The sequence below is a fragment of the Gallinula chloropus genome (genome assembly GCF_964237585.1).
Source record: "Gallinula chloropus genome assembly, chromosome: 30".
NCBI classification, from domain to species: Eukaryota; Metazoa; Chordata; class Aves; order Gruiformes; family Rallidae; genus Gallinula; species Gallinula chloropus.
In genome coordinates, this window is record NC_140115.1 from 1,827,930 (window position 1) to 1,843,227 (window position 15,298).

The 15,298-nt window shown below is 51.3% G+C and overlaps 1 protein-coding gene across 1 annotated transcript in view; it reads right to left on the bottom strand.

The window, feature by feature from the left end:
* The window catches only part of LOC311202464 (scavenger receptor cysteine-rich type 1 protein M130-like), a gene marked incomplete at both ends in the record, with an annotated part of 34,687 nt that extends 22,393 nt beyond the window's left edge, over positions 1-12,294 (bottom strand). Inside the window, one exon of the mRNA XM_084277049.1 lies at positions 12,276-12,294. Within this exon, the coding sequence (XP_084133175.1) occupies positions 12,276-12,294 (19 nt within the window). The remainder of the gene's footprint in view (positions 1-12,275) is intronic.
* Positions 12,295-15,298: the final 3,004 nt, after the last annotated feature.

Below are 15,298 nucleotides of genomic sequence, written 5' to 3' on the forward strand. Positions count from 1 at the left end.
GTGGTTTGGGATATGCATTCTCCAGAACCCCACAGTGCCTAGGAAAGCTTGTGTCTCCTTTTTGTGGGTGGATGGAGACATAGCTGAAATTGTATTGATAACATCCACTGGGATCTGATGACACCCATCCTGCTATTTTATTCCTAAAAAGTGGATTCCTTAAGCAGGTCCCTTGCCCTTACTCTGTCTGATGGCAAAACCAGCTTTAGCAGAATTCGGATCATTTTCTTCCCTTTCTCAAAGAATTCCTCTGCTGTGTTGTCCCATGCCATGACATCATCAGTATACTGTAGGTGCTCTGGGGCTTCATCCAGCTCTAATGCAGACTGGATCAGTCCATGGCAGATGATGGGGCTGTGTTTCCAGCCCTGGGGCAGTCGATCTCAGGTGTACTGGATCCTCTTCCAACTGAAAGCAAACTGTGGCCTGTATTCTGCTGCCAAAGTGTCAAGAAAACAACGTTTGCAATGTCGATTGTGGTGTAGCACTTGGCTGCTTTTGACTCCAGTTCATACTGGAGTTCCAGCAGGTCTGTCACTGCAGCACTCAGAGGCAGCGTGACCTCATTCAGGGCACGATAGTCCAACCTCAGCCTCCACTCTGCACTGGACTTCTGCACTGGCCAGATTGCACTGTTGAAGGGTGAGTGGGTTCTACCAATCACTCCCTGACTCTCCAGTTGATGATCAGTTTCTGAATGGGAATCAGGGAGTCTCTGTTGGGTGTGGTATTGTTGCCTGTGCACCATCATGGTAGCAATTGGTACCCGCTGTTCTTCAACCTTTAGCAGCCCCACAACAGCAGGGTCTTCTGACAGTCCAGGCAGAAGAGACACTTGTTCAATGTCTTTTGGCTCTGAGGCAGCTATTCCAAAAGCCCACTGGTACCCTTTTGGGTCTTTGAAGTGCCCTCTCCAGAGATGTCTATGCCCAGCATGCACGGAGCAGCAGATCATCAGCATCACACTAAATCATCTCTCACATGGCTAATTCCCTCAGATAATGGATATCTCTCTCCATGGTCATCCACTGGTCTGGCCAACACACAACATCTTCAATGAACTGGTACCTTGCCCTTACACTTGATAGAAGTCACCTCCAGAGGCTGAGGGCTTGAGCCTTCCTTCCAATTGCCTTGTTACTGCCTCCTTCTCTGGACAGGGATCCCAGCTGCTTGGCCTCCCTGCCTTCTCCCTGCTGTGTGCCCCATTGTCCCAGCATTGGAGTAGCCAGGTGATGATGTGCTCCCCTGGAAGGCGGCTGAAGTCTTTTCTCATGTCTCTCAGCTCAAGGACAAGGATCGGGTTATAACCTCTGGTATTGCCTCTTCAGGGCCTTGCAATGGTCCCAGTTCATCAGCATCTCTCCCGATGAGGACTGATTTCTCCATGTATTTCTTCTTCTGGATAGAGGTGACTGACAGGCATACTGGTTGGCTGTCTGGATCAGCTCTGGGGTTGGCCTCTGAGGTTTGAGTACACATGGTGCTTGTTGGGGAGACTGGAGGAGCCGCACTCTCTGAGGCACGGGTAGCTCCAGTGCCTGTTGTAAGGGCTCTTTCTGGCTCAGCTGTGGTGGTGGTGTCTGAGGCTTGGGCAGCCACAGTGCCTCTGGATCTGTTTTTCTTGTCTAGGGATTTTTTCATGTCCTCCCACACCCCATGCCACCCCTGACCCTTCAGCCCAGGGAAGACCTCTTGGCAATATTCTTGGAACAGTTGTTGGTAACACGTAGGTCCAAACAGACATTCAGGAGAGAGAGCAAGACACATATGCTGGTCTGAACATCCCAGGGATAGGCAACGTTCTCAACAGATGCTGTTAAAAGCCTAAAGGGAAAAGGGGAGGAGAAAGCACCCCTCACCTCATCCTCTACCGTTATCACAAACCTTCAGGCCCCACCTTGGACTCCAAAAAGGGCTGTGGTGGTTCAGCTCCAACTAGTGGCTGAGCAGCACATGCCGCTCACTCACTCCTACAGTAGAAACAGACAGAGCCTCCGTGGGCTGGCCTAAGGACAGTTTACTGGCCAAATCACCACGAAAGGCGAGTAGCCCACAGTGAATTTCACTTATACCCAGTTATGACCCAGTAACTGCACAACATGATGACCAACCCGATGACTTGGCTGCACTTTGACTGCCCTGGAGGCACCAGGAGTGCCCCTCCCCAATGAGAAGTGCCCCCTTTTCTGGGGGAGTGATGTCAAGTGGTGTAGAAAACAGCCTGGGATAACTCAGCTCTCCTGTGCTGCCTGCCTGGGGAGGTTAATTCTGCCTTGGCAATATACAGGATAGATGGGATAGGATTGGGATGGGGATGGGATTGGGATGATGTAGTCAAGGCACCCATCGATGAGGTGGCGTGTCAGTTTGCCAGGGTTGTTTGCCTGTGCAGCTGTAAAGTCACAGGCTGTAGGAGGTGACAACTGCCCTATGACCTGCTCAAATCCTTCCACAAACCCTACCAGCCAGGGACTGGCTGCTGAGGGAGGAGGAAATGTTGGAGAGACTGTAGCAATGATCGTTAAACTGTTGCCCAGAGGAGCAGTCAGGAAGATGCCCAGGAAGAGCCAGAAGTGCAGGAGCTGCAGCTCCCATGGGTTCGGTAAAGGCCAGGAGGAGGAACTGGCTGCTGGAACTGCTGTTGGACATGTGGTGCCTCTGGGTATGGATGGTCTTAACTGTGACCATCTGGTGTCTTTTCATTTGGCCAAAGGAATTCCCCACCAGGCTCAAAAATGCTCCTCATCCCAGGCAGCATTGCTCTATTGGACCTTGAACACACTCATGTCTCTTGGACCACCTCTGGCCCTTCAGCTGACAACAGGGGTTGGTGTCTGAGCAACTCTCTCCTGGTCTCCACCCTCAGTAATTCCCATGGGCACTGGGACCAGCAGCTCCCAGGCAGCCATGCTCCTTAAACTTTGCAGGGGGTCAGAGACCCCTGCCTGTCCCTGCCTGGGGCTCCTGTCTCCTGCAGAGACAAGGAAAGGTGATTGTCCTGCCCAGGTCCGGTTTGACTCTGCTGGACACAAGGATTTCTCCCCAGCCACGGGAGGGAAAGTCAGTGAGAACTTCAGTTTCTTTCCAACTAGGTTCCCTGGAGCTCCAGGGAGGAGCCCAGAGGGGACAGAGTGTATGATGTCTTCACCTGCTCCTCTGCTGGGAGCTGGGCTGGGCTCCTGGGATGGACAGAAGGAGCTGAAGAAATATTGCAGCACTGCAGAGAGACAGCTCTGGCCAGGAGCAGCTCCTCTGCCAAACACACAGGGCTGGGGACACTGCCTGGAGGCACCGAGGGGAGACCTGTGAGGCTGAGAGAGCTGATGGATGCTGAGAGCTCACTGGAGGAGAAATCTCCACAGCACTCTGCCTGGTATGTCTGTGGGTGCAGGGCAATGCAGGTTCTGTTCCTGGAGGGATCTCCTAAAGCTGGGACATGGGGACAGTGTGTGGGGTCTGTCAGGAGGACAGGTTCTCTCTAGGACCAGAAAGTGCTGCCTGGAAGGGATGCCCTTCTGCCCCGTCAGAGGGACAGGGCAGGACAGCTGTCTTCTCCTGGGCATGGCTGCAGAGGTGTGAAGCAGCGTGTGCACCCAGGGGTGCCCAGGGCTGTCCTTGTGAGCAGGGTCTCTGCGCCCTGGGGGCTGTGATCTGGGGCAGGGACTCTGCTGCTGACTGGTGAGCTTTCCACAGGGATAGACAAGGACCTGTGGGTTGAAGGAGTGACCAAGGGAAGAGCAGCATAAGGTCCATCTGCTGCAAGAAATTTCTGCATAGGTCAGCTTGTCTGCCAGCTGTAGCTGATCCTTTGGAAATTCCAAAGAGAATATCAAGGACAACATCAAGGAATCATTTTTGTGTAGGTAGAGTCTTTGCTTTGACTTTCCCTCTCCTGTGGGCTGTGCTGACTGTGGTGTTTCAGAACTAATTTCTCCCGTCAAGAATGTCCACATCAGAGGATCTCCTGAGCCCTGCACACACAGAGGTTCCCAGGGCAGTGCCCTGATGCCAGGAGGGGTCTGCAGAGCAGAGCTGAGCACAGGGCAGGTTGGATGAGGTCTGTGAGCACAGAGCAGGAGGTGACATGGGCAAAGAGAAGCAGCTGCAGGGACAGCTCCAGGCAGCAGAGACAATTTCAGGGAGGGAGAAAGAAGGAGCTGCTTCCAGAAATGCCCTGGCAGGGGAATTTGGGACCTCCCTGATATCCCCTGCAGTGCAGACACTGATATTCTACAGAACTCAGGCAGGAATGAGTTCTAGAGAGGCCACAGCTGACCAGGGGGTCCCAGCAGCAGATGTTCAAGGCAGCACAAAACAGACCTGCCAAAAGGGACCTGATAAAAGTCCTCCTGAATTCAGAGAGTCAATGTGAATTGGAAGAGGTTGTCCTCATAGAAGAGTGCCCTAACTTCTCACTGTGCCTTTTCCTCCTTGGACAGGTCTCCACACTTGATGGCTGTAGATGTCCAACAGCAGCAGCTCCATCAGCCAGTTCCTCCTCCTGCCCTTTGCAGAAAAAAGGGAGCTGCAGCTCCTGCACTTCTGGCTCTTCCTGGGCATCTACCTGGCTGCTCTCCTGGGCAATGGCCTCATCAGCATCACCATAGCCTGTGACCACCACCTCCACACCCCCATGTACTTCTTCCTTCTCAACCTCTCCATGGTTGATCTTGGCTACATCTCTACAACTGTTCCCAAAGCCATGGCCAATTCCTTGAGGGACACCAGGGCAATCTCATTCTTGGGATGTGCTGCACAGGTCTTCTTCGTTTTCTTCTATGCTGGTGCAGAGTTGTCTCTTCTCACTGTCATGGCCTATGACCGCTACGTTGCCATCTGCCACCCCCTGCACTATGGGACCCTCCTGGGCAGCAGAGCTTGTGTCCACATGGTAGCAGCTGCCTGGGCCAGTGGGTTTCTCTTTGCTGTGCTGCACACAGGCAACACATTTTCAGTGCCCCTCTGCCATGGCAATGCTGTTGACCAGTTCTTCTGTGAAATACCCCAGATCCTCAAGCTCTCCTGCTCAGACACCTACCTCAGGGAAACTGGAGTCATTGTGTTCAGTGTCTGTTTAGCTTTTGGGTGTTTTGTGTTCATTGTGATGTCCTATGTGCAGATCTTCAGGGCTGTGCTGAGGATCCCCTCTGAGCAGGGACGGCACAAAGCCTTTTCCACCTGCCTCCCTCACCTGGCCGTGGTCTCCTTGTTCCTCAGCACTGGCATGTTTTCCGACCTGAAGTCCCCCTCCATCTCCTCCCTATTTCTGGACCTGGTATTGGCATTTCTCTATTCAGTGTTTCCACCAGCAGTGAACCCCCTCATCTACAGCATGAGGAACCAGGAGCTCAAGGATGCCCTGTGGAAACTGATGACTGGATCATTCTAAGCAGCAATAACATACTGCTCATCTTCTTCTTCATAATTCTGGCCATGTATCTCCTGTTATACTTAGTCCATATTTATTAGGGTTTTTAATTTTGTGGGTTTTTTTTTCTTCCTGGTTCATGTAAGATATGATATCATTGGGCCAAATTCATCCCATTCATAATGAAGTATCACCTGGTCTTGTGGGACACAGACACTGTGTAATGACATTCTGTTCCTTCTTATTTTTTTACCCATATATTTATAAATATATTTGCAAGCACATTTTCATCAGATGAATCACTCAACCACTTATTTGGAAATGACAATGGTTTCCCTCCGTGTCAGAACAGAAATACACAGGATTGGTACCACTGGCAGCGGAAGATACACTCACCTTACCCTGTACCTGCATTACCAGTAGTCTGCCTCTTTCATCTCTCTCATCATTCATGTGTTTCCAGCTATCCTGATGATATGGCCATGATGAAGGGCATCTTTTCAGCAGATTGGCTGGATGTCTGCACTTCACTTTGCTCACAGGTTTTCACCTCCTCTTGCTCTTGAGTCGTTCAGATGCCGTTCAGCTCTCTGGTATCTGCTTTGAGCTTCAGAGAGCTGGAAACATCCCATCTCTCAGAAGTCTAATGAACTGTTCTGTCAAGAGGTCAGTGTGTTGTTAAGTGCCCTTTCTATGTATCTGATTCAAACTGTTCTGGGGGAGAATCTCCTCTGAAAGCTGACCCCCTTCACACGCTGCTTGGCCATAGCAGCAGCTGAGGAGAGAGATTTCATGGGTATTAAACTGTGTCATGTGTAACTGCTGTTTGTTGTCAGAGAAATCTGTCTGTGCCTGTGAGCACAGATGATGCCAGGAAAAGTGTTGGGAGTCCCAGGAGGCCAGTGAGGGAACTGCTGGGCTTGGGGAACAGCAAGGTTCTCCATGCAGGCTTGGATCTCAAGAGTCTGCTTTTCCTGCCTGTCCAGATCTCTTTAGCAGACCCATGTCCATCCCAGAATGCTGCTGTCACTTCTTCTATCAATTCAACCATGACTGAAAGTAGACTTGAAGGAAAAATATCCTCCATTGTAATATACCTTTGAAGTTTTCCTCTTTAAATACCTAAATAAATCCAATTAGTTATAGAGGTCTTGACTTATTTAATGAAAATTGCTTGAACAGATATGTTATTAGGGCTTTCTGGATGTTAATGAGCCCCATGGTGTGTTTTCTTCTGAGTTCACAGAACTCGGATACCAAGAAGAGTGTGAAGAAACTTCTCAAGAAGTTAAACTCAGGTGTAATGCCCAAAGTACCTTGAAGCATTCATGGGCCCTTTTGGAAGCTGTTACTGACAAAGCCTCTCAATGAACCTGTTGGAAGAGAGAATTGGAGGCCACAATGACAAACACAGGCAAAGCGCAGGTACTTCTATATGCTGAGGACACCCTGGCTTTGATGAATCAGAAATGCCAAGTGCTGACCCTCAGCCCCTGGCCAGGGAGATCCTGACCCTCATCTATGTCTCAGGGCTCTTCCTTGGGTATGGGGAGTGTGTAGCTAAGGAAAGGAAAGCAATAGTCAAGGAGGAAAGGGCCATGAGCCATAGCCAAGGGGGCAAATACCTCATTTCTATCTGGCCCTTTCAGCCTTGCCAGCACCCTTGGCCATCTGCACCACAGCCTATCCCACACTGCCCCACACCTGTGCCTCTTTCCCTGCAGGCACCCAATGTGCTTCCCCACCTTCTCCTCACCCCACTATCTCCCTCCCTTTTCTGCTCTCTCTCCCTCCTCAACAGCTGTTTCCAAAAACACAAAGACACCAGCTCACCCACACTTCCTCTAAATGGCGTTTGGCACCACAGCACTACCCCCAGAATGACATTTCCTAATCATCATGTGCACTCTGGACCTCTAAAGCTCCAGTTCCTGCTTGATTTCTTTGCTCACTATCTTTCAAATATAAGTAGTGCCATTAGCTCATAAAGTAGTTTTCCAGTTTTCTTGAGATACTCCTAAACTTCCTTCAGCCTCAGGCTTAAGAAGCCCTTGACTCTCAGTCTCTACCCACATGACCCCTCACTGTATTTCAGCAAACTTTCTTGCCCTCATCTCAGTTCCTCCCCATTCCACCAGAATGGGCAGCCCCACACTGGGACTGACTGCTCCAGAAATGGCCACACCAGGGCTGAGTTCAGATGGAAAATAAGTGCTATTTTCAGCGTGGCCACCCTCCTCCCAGTGAAGCCCAATCTGCCCATGGCCAGATTCCTGTTCAGCACCACTGGCTGCTATGCTGTGCCTCTGCCCTGAGGACGCTCTGCCACCAGTCACAGCTCAGCCTTCCCTCACGTACAGCTATTACGGTTTTACGTTATTCACTCATGACGTTGTAAGGTATGGGAGATGCCTTTGGCAGTCGTGGTCATCTGTCCTGGTAGTGTCCCCTCCTTATTTTGCATTCTCTCCCAGCCTGCTTGCTGCATGAGAAGCAGGAAAGCCTTTGATGCTGTGCCAGCACTCTTCAGCCAATAACCAAACCATCCGGGGAACTACAGGCCTGTCAGCCTGACCTCAGTCCCGGGGAAGATCATGGAGAGGCTCATCTTGGGAGCTATCATGCAGCACATGCGTGATGGGCAGGGGATCAGGCCCAGTCAACATGGGGTTACAAAAGGTAGATCCTGCCAAACTCACCTGATCACTTTTTATGACAAGGTGACCCGCTTCATGGACAAGGGGAAGGCTGTGGATGTGTCTGCCTGGCCTTCAGGAAAGCCTCTGACACGGTTTCTCCCAGAATTCTGACTGAGAAACTGGCTGCCACTGGCCTGGACAGGTGGATCCTCTGCTGGGTTCAAAACTGGCTGGATGGCCAGGCCCAAAGGGTGGTGGTGACTGGAACCAAATCCAGCTGGAGGCCGGTCACGAGTGGCACCCCCAGGGCTCAGTCCTGGGTCCAGTTCTGTTCAACATCTTTATCCATGACCTGGATGAAGGGATTGGATGCTCCCTCAGTAAGTTTGCAGATGACACTAAGCTGGGAGGAAGTGTTGATCTGCCTGAGGGGAGGGAGGCTCTTCAGAGGGATCTGGACAGACTGGACCGATGGGCTGAGACCAACGGGATGGAGTTTAACAAGGCCAAGTACAGAGTGCTGCACATGGGACAGAACAACCCCATGCAGTGCTACAGGCTGGGGGGAGACTGGCTGGAGAACTGTCAGGCAGAGAGGGACCTGGGTGTGTTTGGTGACTGTCAACTGAACATGGCCAGAAAAGCCAATGACATCTTGGCTTGTATCAAAAATAGTGTGGACAGTAGGCCTAGGGAGATGGTTTTGCCCATGTACTGGGCACTGATGAGGCCACACCTTGAGTGCTGTGTCCATTTCTGGGCTCCTCAGCATCAGAAGGACATTGAGGTCCTGGAGTGAATACAGAGAAAGGCAACCAAGCAGGTGAAGGGGCTGGAGGGCAAATCCTCTGAGGAGCGGCTGAGGGAGCTGGGGGTGTTCAGCCTGGAGAAGAGGAGGCTGAGGGGAGACCTTATCACTGCCCTGACAGGAGGGTGCAGAGAGGTGGGAGATGGTCTCTTCAGCCAGGGGACAGGAGATGGGACAAGGGGAAATGGCCTCAAGCTGGACAAGGGAAGGGTCAGATGTTAGGAAGAAATTTTTTACTGAAGCGGTTGTCAGGGCCTGGAACAGGCTGCCCAGGGAGGGGGTTGAGTCACCTTCCCTGGATGTGTTCAAAAAAAGGGATAGGTGAGGTACTTAGGGATCTGGTTTAGCTTAGGATGGGAACAGTTGGACTCGATGATCTTAAAGGTCTTTTCCAACCTTGTGATTCTGTGATTCTTTTTAATGTTTCCATAAATGTCCAGACAACTGGACTAGAGGGTGTCTTAAGTAAATTTGCATCTGACACCAAATGGGGAGGAGCTGTTGACTCTGCTGAGCGTGGAGAAGCCTTGCAGAGACCTGGACAGGTCAGAGAGCTGGGCAGTCACGAACACCATGGAGTTTAACAAGGGCAAGCACCAGATCCTGCACCTGGGAAGGGGCAGCCCTGGCTGCACATACAGACTGGGGGGTCAGACGCTGGAGGGATTTGGGGGGTCTTGGTCGACAGCAAGTTAAACACAAGCCAGCAGTGTGTCCAGGCAGCCAGGAGGGCCAAGCGTGTCCTGGGGTGCATCAAGCATGGCATTGCCAGCCAGTCCAGGGAGGGGATTGTCCCCCTCTACACTGTGCTGGTGCAGCCTCAACTTAAGTGCTGGGTCCAGTTTTGGGCTCCACAGTACAACTGGGACATTAGAATATTGGAAAGTGTCCAGAGAAGGACAATGAGGATGGTGAAGAGTCTGGAGGGCAAGTCTCATGGGGAGAGGCTGAAGTCCCTTGGTTTGTTCAGCCTGGGGAAAAGGAGACTGAGGGGAGACCTCATTGCAGTCTGCGGCATCCTGAGGAGGGGGAGAGAAGGGGCAGGCACTGATCTCTCTTTGATGGCCAGTGATAGAACCTGAGGGAACAGCATGAAGCTGTGACAGGGGAGGTTTAGGCTAGATATGAGGGAGAGGTTCTTTATGGAGAGTTTGGTCTGGCACTGGAACAGGCTGCCCAGGGAAGGGGTCACAGCACTGAGCTTGACCAAGTTCAAGAAGCATCTGGATGACGCACTCAGTCCCGTGCTCTGAGTTGGCTGGGCCGGTGTGGAGCCAGGAGTTGGACTTAATGATCCTTATGGGTCCCTTCCAACTCAGGAGATTCTATGATTCTATGACCATGTCTGAAATCAACACTTAGCAGTGGATCTGCACACCAGCACTTGTGATTGCTCTCTAGATTTCCCTTCCCCTTGGACCATTCAGACACCTCCCAACCATCCAGCTGTTGCTCTGAGTTTCAGGGAGTTAAACCCTTGCCTTTCTGGCAGTTGTCTGACTCATTCTGTCTTTAGCCATCTCTTGAGCTGCAGTGATTTCATAGTCTCCTTCCTCACTAGAACATTTCTCACAGGGTTAAGCTTTGTGGAAGGTGTCTTTGCAGATCTTCGTCGATGGCCGTTTGCAGTCGATCCAGGTCTTGATGATGGTTCAGCATAGTGGTCGCTCCTGTAGCTGTACCAGCTACCTCCAGGCTGAGCAGTGTTGCTTTTGTCACAGCTGTCAGTATTTCTCTCTTTTGGATCCTGTTGTCTACATCTCCCCAGTAATAGCTCATTTCTTCATCCGAATGATATAGGACCCTGGGAATAATCAAAATTTGTACACAAAAGTCAGTTGTAGAGTTGAAACTCTTAATGGACACACAGGGGGTTAGACCTGTCTGATGACAGATCCACATCCCTGATGCGGATGGAACTGCCCATTTATGGGTTCTATCGATCGCAACCGTTTTTGCACAGACCGCGCTGTTCCAGCTCACTAAGGTGGCATTGCCAAAACATATGCCTTGGCCTTTAACCTGGTCCAAAGTGATTCCTCTCCGTGGTGTATCCCACTTGCACTGAGTCGGGTTATCTTTTGATCAGTAGCTAAAAGGAGTGTTGAGGGCAATACCCTCATAGTAAGGGTTATAAGCATCATAACATAGCCAACATGCATTAGTAAGTTTGGGGTTGGATTGATTCAGTGATCAGAAAGTAGCATCTAACACACCTAAGAATGATTTGCCAGCCGAAAGGTGAGAGTCTGTGATCGAATTGCCTAAGGGAACCTTTTGTTCAGCTGGTAGGGGACTGGTTGGGACAGAAGTAGGAACTGTCAAGTTGTCTTTTCCTTGGTTATTGCTTTCGATCCCGACAATGGAACCGATTGCTGAGGTGGTTCTCAGCTCCTTTCTTTTACTAAAAAATAGTCCTCCCCTATTAATGCCACCTTCCCAGTACCTAAAGCCCCAGGTTTTGCCATTAGTCCATCCCCAGTCATTCTCATTTGTTACATTGAGTATAAAATATCTACATAACTCTCCCTCCTTAGGTCTTCTTACACCCGGAGCCCTCCAAGATTTCTCCACTATTAGTTTTTTGTACCTAACGCAATTGTGAGTTCCAAATTGCATTCTGAGGTACCTGTCTGGTGTCTAGTCAGAGGCTGTGGTCTCGCATCCCCAAAGACGACAATGGTACTGACTAGGGGAGTAGCACTGAGGTCTGCCTGGATTAAAGCTAGGACATACATAGTACCTTGCATCCCACCGACAAGTGTCCACTGGGAAAAGGTTACAGAGGTGCACCTTAAAGCTAGGAGGGCCTGAGATGACGATTTTCTGGAGTATTTTATGATCCTCCATTTCCTCATCCTCCCATTTCCTAACGTCCATTCCCGCGGTCAATGATCATACAGACCTGTAGTTGGCACAACAAACCCTGAAAGTAAAATCACCCAGAGACATTGTGGCCCTTTGCCACGGGGGCTGTTTTGCTCTTGTTTGGGTTCTGCCAGTTTGGGAGTCTTGGATGCAGACGGGATGCTTGCTGGGTTGTCGGCCTCCTCAACCACCGGGGTGTATTGGTCACAAGGGCATCCGATGATCCAATCCTGTGGACAAAGACTCTACGACCGGGCCTTTTGCTTCCGGAGGCAGCGCAGATGAGTCTACTGCTGCTTGGAGGCGATCCACAAATTGTGTGAAGCTTTCGCTTTCGCTCTGCTTTATTGTGGCCCATGGTGATGGCCTAGTGATTGTTCTAGAGACTGTGCGAATAGCTTCTCTGGCTGCACGAGCAGTTGCCATGACCTCAGGGCCCCTTTTCTTGAGCGGGTTCTGATTGGCTCTCCGCCTGTCGCTCTTGTTCTTGTCCCTTCCTTCTCTATCTCTACCATGCTTCTCTTCCCCTTCCTTTTCACGTGATCCAGGCAGCTCAAGAATTTTCTCCCTTTTCGCGTGCCTTCCCCACCCTTCTCCACCGGCGCCATCTTTGGGAGCACATGGCGGCGGCCATTCCTGAGATTCTGATATCTTAGCGGCAGCCCTGGCCTCCTCAGCTAGCCCACCCCAGAAAGATTTCGCTCGCTCCTGCCCCTCTGTAAGAGATTTCACTCACTCCTGCTCCTCTGTAAAAGATTTTGCTCGCTCCTGCTCCTCCACAAAAGTTTTCACTCGCTCCTGCCCCTTCGCAAAAGTTTTAGCTCGCTCCTGACTCTCCGTGAGCGGATCAGGGTTCTGGTATGGAGGCGGCGTATCACCCTCTCGATCTTTGGGCTCGGTAGGCTTATCACCATCTGGGAGCTGCAAAGTTTGTGTGGCCGCCCCGATTCCCAATTTTGGGGTGACCGACAAACATTCTTTCGCCGCCCTCCAAGTGTCCTGCTCTTGTATCGCTTTCCGGAGGGCCTGCACGACTCTCCCCCACGATTTAAGATTTTTCCCACTACCTGAGGACATAGTTTCCTCAGCCAAAGCTTAAGTACATTTATCCCACACCTCAGGATGGAGAATATCAACCGGCGGGTCAACGACCCCGATTTTTAAAAGTCTCGCAACGGCGAGAGTAAAATCTTTAGCCTTACACTCAATACCCCACTGCGTACGCAATCCCAATACGACCTTCACAGGGGCTTCCATCCTCCTTGATAGTCTGGGAGCGTCCTCCCCGCTGGGCTGGTCCCGCCGCTCCAGCCGCCGTTCACCCAAATCCAGGCGAGTTTTCCAGGTTCTGGCACCACTTGATGCCTTTGTTTAGGCACGGCGACCTGGTTCAGGAACGGCAACGGCGCCACACTCTGGCAGCACGGGCCATCAGCTCACAGACACCAATGAGGTGGACGGCAAATGGCGTTTATTAGAGAGGGGCACAGTGTTATATAGCCCAGGGCTACGATGTCACTTCTGTCTGCTTACGTCACCGGCTACCTCCTACTGATTACCTGAGGAGAGGGGGGGTCCTATCTTTCCGTACAGTCCGAAATCTTCCGACCGCCAGGCCCTAACTACCAACAGGTAAGGGGATTGTGAGGTAAGGGGATTGTGAGGTATGATGATTGTGAGTTAAGGGGATTATGCAGTCACAGAATTGATTGACAGATAGATTGTGAGGTAAGGGGATCCTGAGGTAAGGGTACTATCAGGTAAGGGGATTGTGACGTAAAGGGATTGTGAGGTAAGGGGATTGTGAGGCAAGGGGATTGTGAGGCAAGGGGTTTGTCAGGTAAGAGGATTGTGAGGTGTGGCATGCACCTTGAGAAACAAAGCCTCAAGCACTGCCAGGTTAACAGATAATGGGTTGGAGCCTTTAGGCCATGAACCTCGGGGAAACTAATCAAGGTGGCAGCATCGTTGCCAGCCCCCTGCTGGGACAGGCTCCAGGAAAAAGTGTCCTCTATTGTTAAGGTGTATCTGCTGTCTGACAAGGGTTTAGAAGTTCTATTAGAATGATAAGATAGAGATGCTGCTGTGACAGCAAAACGTTGACCAATCAGAAGTAGTCCAGGAACAAGGTATGTTTGACAGAAAGCAGCCGTCTGCAGAGCATATAAACAGGAATGGTTCTTTGCAATAAACCGACTCTTGCTGGCATCAAGCTGTGTCCCGTCTCTCTCCGTCGCGGCACTTTCTGGATATTAATGAGTCTCATGGTGTCTCTGGTGAGTCCAGAGACTTCAGCTACAAAGAGGAGAATGAAGAAACCTCTCCAGAAGTTCAAGTCAGGAGTCATGCCCAAAGCACCTTGAAGCACGAACAGGCCCCACTGGGAGTTATTACTGACAAAGCCTCCCCATGGGCTCATTAGAGCAGACAACTGGAGGCCATGAGGACAAACACAGGCAAAGCACAGGCAGCTCTGATGCTGAGGACACCCTGGCTTGGTCTGATGAAGCAGAAATGCCAAGTGCTGACCCCAGTCCCTGGGCAGGGAGATCCTGACCCTCACCTGTGTCTCAGGGCTCTTCCTTGGGATGTGGGGAGTGTGACACCAAGGGAAGGACAGGGGTATGACACATGGTGGCCTCCCCTGGGATGGGTGCAAGGAGTCAGCCATGCTCCATGGCCATGAGGACAATGTGTCTTTCCTGAGGCCTCTGTGGCAGGGACATCAGCCACAGCCAAGGGAGCAAAGATCTCATTTCTATCAGGCCCGTTCAGCCTGAATGGCACCCTTGGCCATCTGCACCATAGCCCATCCCACACAGCCTCAGCCCTGTACCTGTTTCTTTGTAGGCTGCAGGGATGCAACACGCTTTCCCACCTCATTGTCACCTAACAATGTCCCTGCCTGTACTGCTATCTCTCCCTCCTCACCAGCTGTTCCCACAAGCACAAAGCCACCAGCTCATCCACTCTTCCTCCCAGAGACTGCTTGCACCACAGCACTGCCCTCACAGTGACATTTCTTTATCCTCATGTCCACCCTGGCCTTCAGAGCTGTCATTTCACATTTGTCATTTGTCAGACTTTCCCTGACCACATACGTGTTCCTCCACATTCCTCCAGATCGGGGAGCCTCACACTGGGACTGGCTGCTCCATAGGTGGCATCACCAGTGCTGAATCCAGATGGACCAGAAGGGCCCTTGTCTGTGCAGCCACACTCCTCCCAGTGCAGCCCAGTGTGTTCATGGCCAGATTCCTGTTCAGCACCTCTAACTGCTATGGCAGCCCCTGTAAGGCCCAAATTCTTCTCCTTGTGGCTGGTTCTCCACCCATCATGTCTGTGCTGCCTTGATGTGTGGGTGTTGTGCTCGAACCTTTGGTCATGGTTTCACCCCAGCCGAGAGCTGAGCACCATGCAGCCAATCTCTCTCTAAGAGGGGGCGGGGGGGTGGGGGGGGGAGGACGGGATGGGGGAGGAGGAAGGGAGAGAAAAGGAAACCTAAAAGCCCTAAACCTTGTGGGCTGGGATAAGGACAGTTTACTGGAACAGCAGAGAGACAGAAACAACAAAAGCAACAACAACAGGAATTTGTAGCAAAACACACACAAC